At 32.6% G+C, this 14,791-nt stretch overlaps 2 protein-coding genes across 2 annotated transcripts; one reads left to right on the forward strand and one right to left on the reverse strand.

Annotated features, from left to right (window-relative positions):
- Positions 1–948: 948 nt before the first annotated feature.
- On the reverse strand, positions 949–4,381 carry LOC133677778 (transmembrane ascorbate ferrireductase 1-like). The gene is made up of 4 exons (XM_062099899.1): positions 3,821–4,381; positions 1,914–1,962; positions 1,598–1,797; positions 949–1,319 (listed from the first exon to the last, which is right to left on the reverse strand). Exons 1-4 carry the CDS (start codon positions 3,962–3,964, stop codon positions 1,032–1,034), a joined length of 681 nt encoding a protein of 226 aa, XP_061955883.1. The 5' UTR covers positions 3,965–4,381; the 3' UTR covers positions 949–1,031.
- A 5,845-nt stretch (positions 4,382–10,226) lies between these two features.
- On the forward strand, positions 10,227–14,791 carry LOC133678464 (uncharacterized). Its single transcript, XM_062100760.1, has 7 exons — positions 10,227–10,336; positions 10,519–10,719; positions 10,818–10,940; positions 11,161–11,198; positions 11,330–11,432; positions 11,571–13,948; positions 14,135–14,791. Exons 1-7 carry the CDS (start codon positions 10,265–10,267, stop codon positions 14,379–14,381), a joined length of 3,162 nt encoding a protein of 1,053 aa, XP_061956744.1. The 5' UTR covers positions 10,227–10,264; the 3' UTR covers positions 14,382–14,791.

Raw genomic sequence — 14,791 nt, forward strand, 5'->3', positions numbered from 1 at the left:
GTTACAAGTGTAATATTCAATATAGTTGAATTATAATATTTTTTTCTCATATAAAATAGGGTTCATGAATTAATTACCTTTATGATAAGTATCAGTTAATTTTATGCAATTACATAACTTTAATTGTAATCAATATAATTTTTCTAGAAAAATAAATCCAGAGATCGGTGTGGCTATCAAGAAAACGTGTTATTTTTCTTAACTCTCTAATCTCAAATCTTGAGAGATTAGTACCAAGAAAAATGTACTAATTTCTCAAATATATCGTACCGATATGAGATTACATCTTTAAAAAAATGATTTAATGCATGAATGATTAAAAAAAATGGTCACATCAAGGAGCACAAGTGGACAAGAGGCCCAGCAATCAGCATGATGTCATGAACGCAATGTAATTAACATCAAATTTGTATACCTTCACCCATTTCAACTGTCTTCAAGACAAATACGATGCTCAACTTTGCTGATCTTTCTCCTACCTCAGCCACCTACCTATTTATAGGAAAGGATTTTGGGTTATAGAAGTTAAACATTCTGCCACCATATAATAATAATAAATATGGCGAATCTTATGGCGTGGCATGCTTTTACTGCTCTACTAAATTTGGGATTTATTTGTATTAATTTACAGGAATTGTAAATGGTTAGATATCTAAAGATCCACAGCTTTTGCATCTCTAATGCTGCATAGATCTTGAAGTATCTAAAACTTATTTTAGATTTATTGCAAGCATGTGGAATTAAATGTTGGGCCAAACATTGATTTCCGCCATGTTTTTTTTTTCCCTTCCCATCTGTGCAACTCCACCAATGCAAGTAGCTACAAGGATCATAATGAGTATTCATGAGTTGAGTTCTTCTATGTTCATAATTTCATATTATATCTATTATTCATTATTATTTAATGATGATGCTCGCAATCTTACATGTACAGATACAACAACTAGATATCATGATAGCTTCAATAAAAATTCAGCTAATGGAATATATATATTTCTTCATGGCTAGCTGATAACACACTCACACAGGCCTTATTTATCGTCGTCTTCTACGGGAGCCTGGCCAAGAACTGATAATATAACAAAGGCGCCATATAATATTGTAATCACAGCAGTGAAGTTGACAAGCAAAGCCTCAGGACCATACTTGGCAATTCCAGAGCTCTCAAGGAAAGTAAGCTTCTCCAAACACCCCAAGGCAGCATTTCCAACAGCCAAAATATATACAAAAATCCCAAATAGCACATGCCAAGGGAGAGACTCACTCCTTATTATTGCAGACCCTCCAGGATAGAAGAACACAATAAACCCATATATCCACTGCAAATTAATTTCCCATTTTTAAAATAAAGTCTTAAAATAAAATAAAACAAAGAGTCGGTCTAGCCATTCATCATTTCATCAAGTGTAATTAGCTAAAGTTTCTCAACTTCACCTATGTGTTAATAATTTTAATTAATGTGTTAATTGATTTTGCTTCAGGTGAAATTGTCGAGAAATTCCCATCAACATGCTGGTGAAAGATCGATAGGTTAGGGCAAATTAAGAAAGTCACTATAAAATAAGATAAAAATAGAGTGAAATGAGTGGCTGCTTACCTGAATACCATAAAGGGAAATGATGGATATGCCAAGCCATGAATGCAAGCTGTAGAGGTTGGCAATGTTACTCTCATTATGATTCTTGAATGCGGCAGCAATGCCAACGCTACCAAGTATTATAGCAATGGCATGGAGTACAAGATGTATTACTTTCTTCACCTCTTTCTTCAAAGGAAGAGATTTGTAGCTCATAATGGCTGTGTTTGTGTTTGTTTTTTGGGAGGAAAAGAAAGTACGAGTAAGAATATTAGTATAAAAAAGGCAAAGTTTTAGCATTTAGTTGTTGCAAGAATCCAAAAGGGTGTTGAATTACCTTCACCTCCTATGATAATCAAGCCAATTAGCATTAGAACAGGATGAAGCTGTCACAAAAATATATACAAAATTTCTTCAAAATAATGTTTTTTTTTTAATATTAAAACAATATATTCTAAATTAGCCTGAATACGTTGAGAATTAAATTCAGAGCTCCCTTGTGGCTTATTTTGCTAACCATCCATGGTGGAAAGGGTGACCCTTGAGAGTGCAAGGGCCCAGGAGCGTGCTAATTAAGAACACTCACATGTAACCATGGAAAAGTATGAACCCAGTCTCTTGCTTAGTGAAGCTCATGAATTGATATAGCCATTTATTTTAATATCCTGTCAGGTTACTTGAAATTTAGCAGTGCATGTTTAAATTAACATAGCTTTATCAAAATACTTTTGCTTCTCACTCGGGTAATTAACAATAATATTTGGAGCATAAAAATTCCAATGACATGATGCATCTTGAATTTCAATTTTCTGGATCTTGATTTCTTTCCTCATCATTTTAGTGTATTTGGAGGAAATTCTAAAATTTTAACTTAAGAGATTAAAAATGATAAGCGTCTCTAATTCCAAGAATAAAAAGTAGCAAAAGTAAATTAACTTTTTGTTCTTTTGATTTCTTTAGGAAGACGGGTTGTGCCACGTCACGAACGCCGGGCACCTACTCAACCTCTTAATATTAATGTTATTGAAGATATTAATTTGATAGACTTCTAGTAGGGAAACGTCCTTGACTTATTGGCTTATAGTCATTCAATGCCATATCAATATCGATCCAAGAGAGATAACCGAAATAAAAAAACCAATATTCAAAATAACCAATGCTTGCTTAAGGCCATACACTTGCTTTAGCTATGTTACGAAGTTATATCAAAAAAGATTTTAATGTAAAAAATATTTAAATATTATTAATATTTATTTTAATATTTAGAAAAAACATCAATAAAAAAAGAAAAAAATAAACTTGAGTCAACCGAGTTAACTCGTTAACCTTGTTATCCATATTATAAAACTAAAATAATTGTATAAAAAATAAATTGAAAAAACTTATAAAGTCTAATTTTTAATAAATCTAAAAAATTGACTCGATTTAAACTGGGTTTATCCACTAAATCCATTACTCGAGTCATGAGATAAAAATAAATTTAAAAAAAAGCTATGAAATTCAATCTCTAATATGTTAAAAATAAAACTAAAATTGAAAAAAAATACATAAATTAAAAAAATGAAAAAAAAAATTTCAGTTATTTTGTAAGGAGAGTTATAAGTTTTCATTGTTAAAATCAGTAAAACTCAATGTGCTCGCACAAGCACATAGCCTAACTGTCATATATATATATATATATATAGCATTGATTTAATATAATATTGACCGTAGTTATAAGAGTTGATTCAGATCATAGTTTATATAAGTTAACATCAACACAAGTTTTAAATATATATATATATATATTTTTTAAAAAAAAAAAACCTTTTCACTTACCTTACTCGAACCAGGAACCAGGAACCAGGACTCAAGTCATTAAGTTAACGAGTTAGACTCTCCAAACCAGTCTTGTAACAGTGATATTGATTAAAAGCAACAGATCATCAAATTCCAAACCAATAGCCCTCTGCCAAGCCTTTAAGAAATGACACGTTCGAACCAGAAAACCTTAAATTCTGATGATAAATTCAAACCTAATTGATAAGCTCAAACAAAAAAGCTTCTGAACACTAAAATAAGAAATGACACAATCGAACAAGAAAACCTTAAATTCTGATGATAAATACAAACCTAATTGATAAGCTCAAACAAAAAAACCTTCTGAACACTAAAATGAAGACACAAACACAAAAGAAAACACCCAAGAAAGAATCCATGGAACCAAAGTAGAGATTAAGAAGATAACATGAGGGAGAGACTTACATTGAAGATGAGACTCTTGTTAGTGGCTTCCCATGCTACGCCACCTCTATAATATAGATTCCAAACCAAGACCGTAACAGCACCAGCAACAGCAAGCGCATGCGCAACAAACGTTAATGGCAGTGCTTCCACCCCTATAGTCATGCTTGAGTCTTCTTCTTCTTCCTCTTCGTCTTCTTCTTCTTCTTCTTCTTCTAAAATCTTAAATCTTGATAGTTCAAAACTGGGAAAAAAGAAAAAGGAAGGATAAAAGGAAGAGAGTCTTTCTCCTTGGATTGTTGACAATCACGTCTTTTAAATGTTTGTTTCGACCAGATAATGCGATTATGACCGTCGGATGGAGATCTTGTTCATGATATGATTGTGCCACGTGGACTTAATTTGTAGGATGTGCTTTATTTATTCTATTCCTCTGGATTCTTTGTATTTTTTTTTTATTTTTTTTTATTTTAGTCGCATAAATAATTCCGTATTTTAATTTAATGGGTTCGGGGTTTTTTGGAATATATTTTTTTATACTGAGAGTAAATTATACAAATTCCAGTTAAGTTTAAATCAATCATTGAAGTTTAGATTCATGTATTTAAATTAAAAAAAATATTTCACGGCTTCTAAATGTTGTAATTCTATCAACATGGTAACGCAGTAATAAAGTAGAAATAATTTTTTATTTGGAGGTTCATTTAATTTTGGTAAGCACTAGCTAAAATATGCACCTAATTAAGGGAAATTAAAGTTATAAAATTTACTTCGAGGGATTAATGGATATACTAATATCAAGCAGTCATTTAAAATCAAATACTAAAAATAAATCCAAAACTTGTATATCAAAAACTAAGTTATAAGTTTTTCTATTGTAAGAAATTATATATTAAGAATAAGAAATATTAATTTTTTAAAAAAAAAACTATCATTAAATTTAAGAAAAAATCTTAACATTCTAAGAGAGTCATGACCTTAATTCGTCTTCTTGAAAAATGGATATGTTCTGACCTAAAACCGAAAACTTGTTAAGGTTAGAGATAACTACTTTTTTTACCCGCTTTATGTCGCTACTTGGATCTAAACATTTTGGATCTTAAAATTGAATATCCATGCTACAATAAACTATTTTATATTATTATTATTATTATTACTAATATAGAGTTAAAAGATCAAACTTGAAAATCTATCACTTGTTATCAAATCTTGATTTAAAATTAACCCATAAGAATTGTTTTAATATAACTCAATTGATTTAATAGATCTAATAACAATTTATATGACGGAAAAAATGTTTTGAAGTTTTTAAAAAAACTGTGAATTATCTTCTTTTTTCTTCATATTGAAACAACGATATATTAGATTGACTTGAGTTTCACGATGTAACCCAACAAAGCCATGACCGGATCATGAACTCCACTAAATTTAACAACTTTTTAAAAACTATTTTTTACCTAATGATATGATAGACGTTCGTGGAATTAAATATCAACCAAATACCAGGATGCTTGTTTGAGACTAAAATAACTTTATATAAAACAAACCAAAATAAATTATGAAGAAGACCAATTCAAAATCAACCAAAATTTGAATGATAAAATTAATAAAAAAAAAATCAAGGAATCAATCAAAAGAAAAAAAAATAGAAACTGTAATTTTTTTTTAAAAAAATAAAACTATTTGACATTATTATTAAACTATACCCAACAAGTTATTCTTGGAACTTCTCAACCTAACTCCTTACCTAGTTCAAATTTAAAATTAACATGAATGAGAGTTGACATTACATGATCTAGTTGATTTGAATAATCCAACAATAACTGAGACGACTGGTAAAAGCATGGTTTTGTTTTTTTTAAAAATTAAAATAATAATTTTTTTAAAAATAATAACATATTGGATAAACCTGGGCTTTACTTCTTAACTTGCAAAACTCACGACCCGTATTATAAACTTCACTAGTTTTAAAAAAATTAACTATTATTTATTTAATGATATGTTAACAAAAATAGACACTAGCAAAGATTAAATATCAACTAAATATTGATATATTTATTTGAGAATATTATAACCTTATAGAAAAAACTGAAATAAATTATAATAATTAATTTAAAATTAATAAAATATTAATTGGTGAAATTATTAAAAAAAATTGAAAAGTAGAATTTAAAAAAAATAAAGGAAAAGGAAAGTTTGAAAAATAACAGTGAAGCACCATAATAATGATTTTTTTAGCAGAGTAATTATGAGTTACAGGTAGCTTATGAAGGATGCGCTGACTTGATCAATGCTCCAACTTGTCAATTGTAATTGTTCTTATCATGCTAGGTAACATAGTATTATGTGTTTGAGAATGCCTTTTTTTTAATTAAATTTTGCTTTATAAAATGGTTTGATAAAAATAAAACACAATGAAATCCACCTCAAGACAAAACCAGACAACATTTCAAAAAAAGTTATTTGATAAACAAAAGCGTTTAAATCTATATTAAGATATACTGTTTTAAAAATAAGTATAGTTAGATGTTTTTGAAGTTTATGAGAACATGAATAAGAGTAATTAAATGTATAATATCTATTTAAATCTCAAATTTTCTGAATTAACTACCTAAGTGGAGCTGAATTTAACAAATATAATAATATTAATAAACACCTTTCCATATGTAATTCCTTTCCCTCACATAACCTTTTTTTTTTCTCATCTGTTCTTTTTCCACATTAAAAATAGAGAATCGACTAGTGGGATGGGATCTTGGGTCAATGGTGTGGTAAGCCCATCTAGCTAGAGATTATTTAGATGAGCAGTTAAAAGCCCTCATGAAAGGGCATGGAGAGAAGGCTCGCCCAGAAAATCCTACAGCTTTCAAAATTCAAAGAACCAAGCCCATGGTCCCTCTCTTCTTTTACTCTTTTTCACGTCTAAAGTTAATTCCCTTAGTGAGAATACCTTGCATAGACTACGATCAAGAATAAGATTATTTAAAAATTATTTAGTAAGTGATACAGTGATAAGATTTTAAAATTAAAAAATTTATTTTTTTTGTGGTTTCAAATATGAGCTCTGTAATTATTAATATGATGATCACTTGAGACTTATATGATCGTTAATTTCAGGGCATATAGAATTAGTCGAGATACACACAAACTAACCTGGACATCCATATTAAAAAAAAAAAAATTACAAAACATAGCCTTCATTAGATTCATTCTGAAGAGAATTTAATTTAAATCAGTCTATAAGATCCAGATTTCTGTCTTCGTGTAGTCTACACCTGTTTTAATCTCTTTAGTAACAATTTTGTATCATTAAGTTGCAATCTTGCTTGCTAGAAAAGAGTGCAGCTAAGGACTTTAAGGCTCTTTATTCTCTTATTTATGAAACTGACCACTTTCTCACAGCTAAACAAGACTTCACATTAACAAAAGGAACAGCACTACCGATCCACTGCCCCTGTTAATTTAGCCTTCCAAAAATAAAAACTATATCATAAATATGGGCTTGGTTGACTTTTCTGTAAATATTAATTTAGTAAACATAAGGAAGCATAATAATGAAATCATATGTGATTTGGTTTAAAATTCAAGTTAGTAAGTTTAACAGAATTAATTTAAATAATATCATTTTATTTTTTAAGGCTACAAGATTTTTTTTATTTAAAAAAAAACAATTTAAAATCAAACCAGATTTTAATAAATTTATCAAATTGCCTATCCACCTGCTTAGTTCAGGTTTAATAGCTTAGCAATAAAGTGTTGTTGAATGCATAAATAAAAAAGATATGAATCAAGGCGTTGCATGACGTTGCAAATTCCATGGATGATTTGTTTGTTTGTTTGTTTTTTTCAATTGTTACATATATCAGCAAAGCCATTAGCAAGACCATACGTGGAACCACAATATGTAGCTAAAAAATGAAGCATGTTTCCAATTTTTTTTCTCATAAACCACCTGAATTCTGATTGATCCGTTGACAGTGGCGAGTAGAGGTAAGGGTCTGTTTGAAAGTTTAATAAAAGTTGTTTTTTAAAAGTATTTTTTTGTTTATAAATATATTAAAATAATATATTTTTAATTTTTAAAAATTTATTTTTAACTTTAGCATTTCAGTATATCAAAACAATTTAAAATTATAAAAAATTATTTTAAAGCTAAAACAAATTTATTTTTTTAAAAAAATACAGTTGAATTGTTATATTGAACAAGTCTTAGTAGCATCTAGTTTACAATGCGTGTCCAATACTCACACTATTATTAATGATGGTATTATCCGCCATTCTTGATGACAAAACTAAAGAGCACACAGGCATCATATATGGTTCTATCTGTTGACAAATCTTAGAGTGCTTCTCCTATTTATTAATGTATGCACTGTATACTATATAATTATGATATTAATGAGTCGTTTTCTTGAGTAAGTATGGTAGGAAAGGTCTACTTTACTAACTTATAACGACATGAAAAGGAAAGGAAATCATCTTCCTATCACACCAACTACATATATAGGGATCCTCAATCGAATACCTTAAGTTTTTTTTCCCTTTCATTTCAATTAGATTTCAAAAGTTTCATAAGATTCTGTAACGTGTCTTCTTTTTCATATAATTCTAACAGTGATTCTATCAAATCCCACCATTTTCCCATAAAAAATGGTCCCTTTTTTTTAGTTAGACTAATAAAAAAAACACGTAATCGACGTCTTAAGCCAAGTCAACCCTCAGTTTGGGTTCTATAGCTATGCGAACAAGGCACCAAACAATTAACCAAAACTGTTTGGCAACGTGGCTAGCCGGCCACAGGTGTTAAAAAGATGAATTTTTTTTAATTGTTTTTTTTTGTGTTTTTTTTATTTTAATATATTGATATTAAAAGTAAATTTTAAAAAATAAAAATACTTATTATTTTAATATATTTTTAAATAAAAAACAACACTAAACATTATCCAAGTCACCACCATCATCCAAGGGAAAGTACAAAACCCTTATTTTGCCTCTTAACTAACACTTTCAATAATCGTGACCTATATAATATATATGTGATCCTATGATAGTTTCAGTCTAGCAATCTCAGTAATGCAAGTATGATTGCAAGGGCCGAATCTAGGTCGTGGCATGGGGGCAAGATTGTATAATTTTTTTCTTTGGGAAGGCTATTCCGTAGTTTTTTGTTTATAAATACATTAAAAAAAAACAGAGGAGATTTCAAAGTATAATAAAACTTTAGAAGCGAAGGTCCCTCTTAAATAGAAAGAAAGGATTGGAAAAGGAAGAAGACGAATTCATTTACCTATTTATCCAAACGTCTCCTCCAAGCCTGCATAAGAAAAAGGCTGTTCACACATATTCAAAACTCCTCATCTCATGATCATTTAAAATCTGGACATACACACTAAACTAAGTCCTTATCCAATTGCAAATCTTCACCAACTCCTATCAAGATTAATTAAAAACTTTAGAAAAATTACGACTACGATGCCCCATATGGGGAAAAAAATCCCATATTCATGGAATATGATAATATGCAAAGCTGTAGTGGTGGTCATAAAAATATAGTAAATAAAAGCTTACCCAATTTTTTCCTAGTCCACAGCTATAAATTGTAAATCTCACTTTTCTACCTAACAGATTCCATTGCATTAAGGTTGTTCCCGTGAAGTAATAGGAACTAATTCAAACTTTATTTCCTGTACTCTGAGTAACTTTCTAAAAAAGCTCAAGGAGCCACTAATATGACACCAGAGTAGGAGTTCAGTATTGACAAAATTCAGAGACGTGTGTATGATTGCACAGTACGAAAATTAGTTGCTTCTAGTCAACAAGGTAGGTGCAAGAAATTTTTCCATTCTTACCTTGATCAATGCAGCACCTTCTCTGGGGCAACCCTTTCTCAAAATCGTTTGCCTCTGACAATTTGATATTCCTATCATAAAATTGATGTTCAGGACAACATTGGAACTTTAACCTAAAACTAAAAGACTATCTGTGTGGTAGAAGACATACCACCAAAAGTGTAGGGTCATCGGTAGTGTCATTTAAAGCTTTCTGCACGACAGCACCTCATGCCTTCCTGCATTCAAAAGAAAACTTTTGCTAGGGTGCCTCTGTTACAGCAATACCACATGGTCTGATCAAGCTAGGCAAATATCATAGTTTTTTTGCTCTGTGACTGATTCATTTTCTAATCACGTTTTAGTCATTTTCAGCTCTAATTTCCAAACTTTCTGCTGCATCTAAATTTTACTTAAAGGACAACAATAAAAAAACACCACTACTCACTGCAGCCCTCTTTGTTGCTTTCTAGTTTCTTCTGGGTTTCACAGTTGAGAAGAAACCAAAGCATAAATTGTTTTGTCCTGCTCATAACAAAGTCACACTTGTTTCAGAGAAGATCAAGGTTTGAAGTACTGAAAACTAAGTGAGTCTTTTGGTGAAGATTCTCTAAAGAATCTACAACAAGGTCAAAACATGTTCAAGTCATGGAGGAACGTGAAGAAAAAGATCAAAGCTACATTCAAACTGCAATTTCAGGCAACTCAGGTACTAATCTAACAGATACTAAGTATTCCCTGTTACTGATTCGAAATGGGTTTTGTTTATCTGGAATCAATAATTACATTGTGAGTGTATGATAAGGTGTGTGGTGATATAATGTAGGCAATGTGATTGAATAATTCAGGATACTAACAAAACTCTTCCCTTATTTCGCGTCTCCATTTTAGGTGCCACGCCAAAAGAAACCTGCCTTGATAATATCCTTGGTGCCGGAGGATGTTGGAAAGACAACATTCAAACTAGAGAAAGCTGCAGTTCAGGATGGAATCTGTTCATGGGACAATCCAGTTTATGTGACAGTGATACTCATCAAGGAGCCAAAATCAGGAAAGCTGCATGAGAAAATATACCATTTCATTGTTTCAAGTGTACGTTATACTCACAGTTAAAATCTTTACTGATTTTCTAAGGCATAGTGTTTTGTGTGCGCATGTGTTTGTTTACTGATTCCTATGAATTCCTGCAGGGGTCATCCAAATCAGGTTACCTGGGAGAAGCTTCGATTGACTTTGCAGATTTTGCTGATGAAACTGAACCATTGTCTGTCTCCCTGCCCCTTAAATTTGCCAACTCTGGTGCAGTTCTACATGTTTGTTCTCTCTCTCTCTCTCTCTCTCTCTCTCTCTCTCTCTCTCACACACACACACACACACACACACCTGTAATTCTCTTGATTTGACTCTTTTCCTATGTTTGATTCACTCCTAGAGCTAGAGCAATGTCTATTTTCAAAAAGTAAATAAGACCATGTCATTTCGTTATCAAAAACCTTCCATTGTTTCTCATGTATCAAGTAATTTTTGAAACAGGTGACCATTCAGAAGATGCGGGGAGATTTTGATCCAAGGTGAACACGAGCATTAACAATTCATTTATGCATTTATTTCTCTTTTTTCTTTCATTTTACTTTCTAGTCTAAAGTTTTGTTTTTCCCATCTCCTCTGCTGCTAATTTACTTACTAGACTTTGTAATCTCAGAAAAATTGAAGACAATGAAGATCCCATACTTTCTAAAGACAGAAGCTTGAAGAACCAGCTGAGCAATGGCTACACAGACAAAAACGATGAAAGTTTTACTGAAGTAAGGTCTAAATTATCTGTTTTGTTTTAACACAGTTCAGGAAGGGCTGGATTGAACAAGTTCCTTTTGTCAAATCTTAGAGATATATGTGCTGTTGTTTAAGGTTATAATTGATCTATTCCTTGACAAATCTCACAGGACCAGGACCCGGACATTGTTTTATCTGAACTAGACAGCAGCTTCAGCACATCCATTGGTGGAAATTCTAGCTTCAAATCAACACTCAGACAGGATTCAATGCCTCCAAAGGGAGCAGTTGATGGCAGCACACCGAAAAACCACTTGCATTGTAGAACAAGCACAGATTGGTCAATGGGTTCAGTGTCAGACGAAAGGTTAGTTGACTCAACAAACAGCCCTGAAGAGAACTTTCCAAGAGAATTACAAGAAACCTCAGATGAATCCATTGAAAAACTGAAAAGTGAATTATCTAATCTAATGAGGCAGTCAGAATTATCAGAACTGGAATTACAGTCTCTTCGGAGACAGATTACAAAGGAGAGCAGAAGGGGGCAGGATTTGTCAAGACATGTTAAGGAACTTGAAGAGGAGAGAGATGCACTCAAAACAGAATCAGAACTGGAATTACAGTCTCTTCGGAAACAGATTACAAAGGAGAGCAGAAGGGGGCAGGATTTGTCAAGACATGTTAAGGAACTTGAAGAGGAGAGAGAAGCACTCAAAACAGAATCAGAACTGGAATTACAGTCTCTTCGGAAACAGATTACAAAGGAGAGCAGAAGGGGGCAGGATTTGTCAAGACATGTTAAGGAACTTGAAGAGGAGAGAGATGCACTCAAAACAGAATGTGAACAACTCAAGTGCTCAAATGAAGGAGAATCCCTGAATCAATTGCGAGCTGAGAATGAGGATTCTAGGGTTCAGCTAGAAGAAGTCAGGCGAGAACTTAGTCATCAAAAGGAATTGAACACCAACCTTAAGACGCAACTCCAGAAAACACAAGATTCAAATGCTGAGTTGATTCTTGCTGTGGGAGACCTTGATGAAATGTTGGATCAAAAAAATGTGGAAATATCTTCTCTGTCTAGCAAGCTTGATGAGGTTCAGGAGAAAAATTGCAAATGCAGCAAGAAAGAGGACACAGACCAACAAGCAGTGCTTGCACTGGAAGAAAAGACTAGGGAAGATAATGAATTATGTCTACTGAGGCAAAGGGTGATAGACCTATCTGATGAAATTGATGTCTACAGGGAAACTAGAGAAAAGCTGGAGAACTATATCGAACAACTCACACAAGACTGTGAAGATCTAAAGAGAGAAAACCATGATATCTCTTCCAAGTTAGAGCAGGGCAAGCTACAAGAACACAAAACCTCAGAATGTTCAGCTACTATTAAAGAACTTGAATCACAGGTACAAAGATTAGAGGAAAAATTGAAGACGCAGACAAAAGAATTCTCAGAATCTTTGCTTTCCATCAACGAACTGGAAAGTCAGGTCAAAGGGTTGGAGAAAGAACTGGAAAAACAGGCACAAGGATACGAAAATGACCTCAATGCCATGACACATGCCAGAATTGAGCAGGAACAGAGAGCTATCCGTGCAGAAGAGGCCTTGAGGAAGACAAGGTGGAAAAATGCTGTTACAGCAGAGCAGCTACAGGAGGAATTCAGAAAACTTTCAGTGGAAATGGCAGGAAAGTTTGATGAGAATGAGAAGCTGACAATGGAATCAGTATTTGAAGCAAACGAGCTCCGAATACAGAATAGAGTTCTAGAAGAGAATCTTAAGAAATCTAACGAAGAGCTTGCAATGATGACGGAGCAGAACAGAGTAAAAATGGAAGAATTGTCAATGCAACTAGATTTGAAAACAAAACATATGGAGCAGATGTCAGTGGAACTAGAAGATGCTTCCAACAAACTGAAGCATGGAGGAGAAATGCAAGAGGCTTTTCTAGCGGAAGTTCGAATGCTGAAAAGTGAGATAGAGGCCCTAAGAAAAGAGAAGAATGGCATCTCTGAACAGGAAAAAGAATTGAAATTAAGAGATGAAACTGAAAAATTGAAGACATCGTCTGAAGAAACAAAGATACTAACAGAAATACAGAAAAGTGAAGGAGACGAAATAGAAGAAATATTTGCATTGACAAAGAACGAGGCAGAAAACACGAGGCAAGAATTATTCAATTTGAAGTCCTTAAAGGATGAAAAGGAGGCAATGATCAAGAACCTTTCATCGGAACTTGAAAGCCTCAGAGATCTGCAGGTTGAGCTAAAAAATAGCCTGTCCGCGGAAGAACAGGAGAAAGAAAAACTTCAGCAACAAGTACTCGAATTAAAAGGTAAGCTGCAGAAGAAGGAACAGGAAAATACTAGTTTCATGAAGAAACTCACATTTTCAGATGAAAAGAACTCGGTGCCAATGGATGACAGAATACAGATCAAATGTGCTGCAACTAATACTGCAAATGTCAATGACTTCCAAAAAAGAAATATTGGGGAAGACTTGCTGAATTCTGAGATGCACACTGCAGGAAGCAAGGGTATTGAAAGGTACAATTTCAAGTTCTTGTTTATAATGATTATTGTACTTTCTCATATATCTACCACCTTTTTCTGAGTAATTAATTTCCAACACGGAGATAAATCGAAGCATGCATTGTGCATCCAGATATGTTTTAGTTCGTGATCATAGTTGTCACTGAAATTAGTTTCATTCTTCAATATTTGTTATGACAGAAAAGCAAAAACTTGCTCGAAGGAAGAACTGAGAGTTGGCACTTTCCACTCAATGGATGAGGGTTACCTGATTGAACTGTTGACAGAAATGGCACAGCTAAAAGAAAGGAACAAATGTATGGAAACTGAGTTAAAAGAAATGCAAGAGAGATATTCAGAGATAAGCCTCAAACTTGCAGAAGTAGAAGGTGAAAGGCAACAGCTTGTCATGACTGTACGCAACCTCAAGAATGGTAAGAGGAGCTAGCATTCTAGCTCTCTAAGATATCGGATGTCAGACACAGAAATGAAGCATTGGTAATGCATCTGCTAAAGCGAGCCTCTGATGAGCAAGATTGTTGCTCGACTATTCTTTATGCATATTGTAAATGGAAGTCTAGAGGTGCTCGAGAAGCAGGTCCAGAGTTCAGAAAGGGATAGATGTTTCCTTAAAAATATAGTAATTACACACTCCTGTGCTTTATTCAGATTTTGTGTATTCCTTATTTGTGATGTTCATGTAGCTAATCTAGTTGAAGTATTGGTGCCTAACCTGAATTGTGGCTGTATTGCAGAAATTAAAAGCATTAGAATTTTAAGATATTCCAATGAGTTTCCAAATTGCAGACATCACTGTCTAGAATTTTAGGTTAAACAATGGAAACAGTTTTATGTTCA

Source organism: Populus nigra, chromosome 18 (assembly GCF_951802175.1).
Source record: "Populus nigra chromosome 18, ddPopNigr1.1, whole genome shotgun sequence".
Taxonomy (NCBI): Eukaryota; Viridiplantae; Streptophyta; class Magnoliopsida; order Malpighiales; family Salicaceae; genus Populus; species Populus nigra.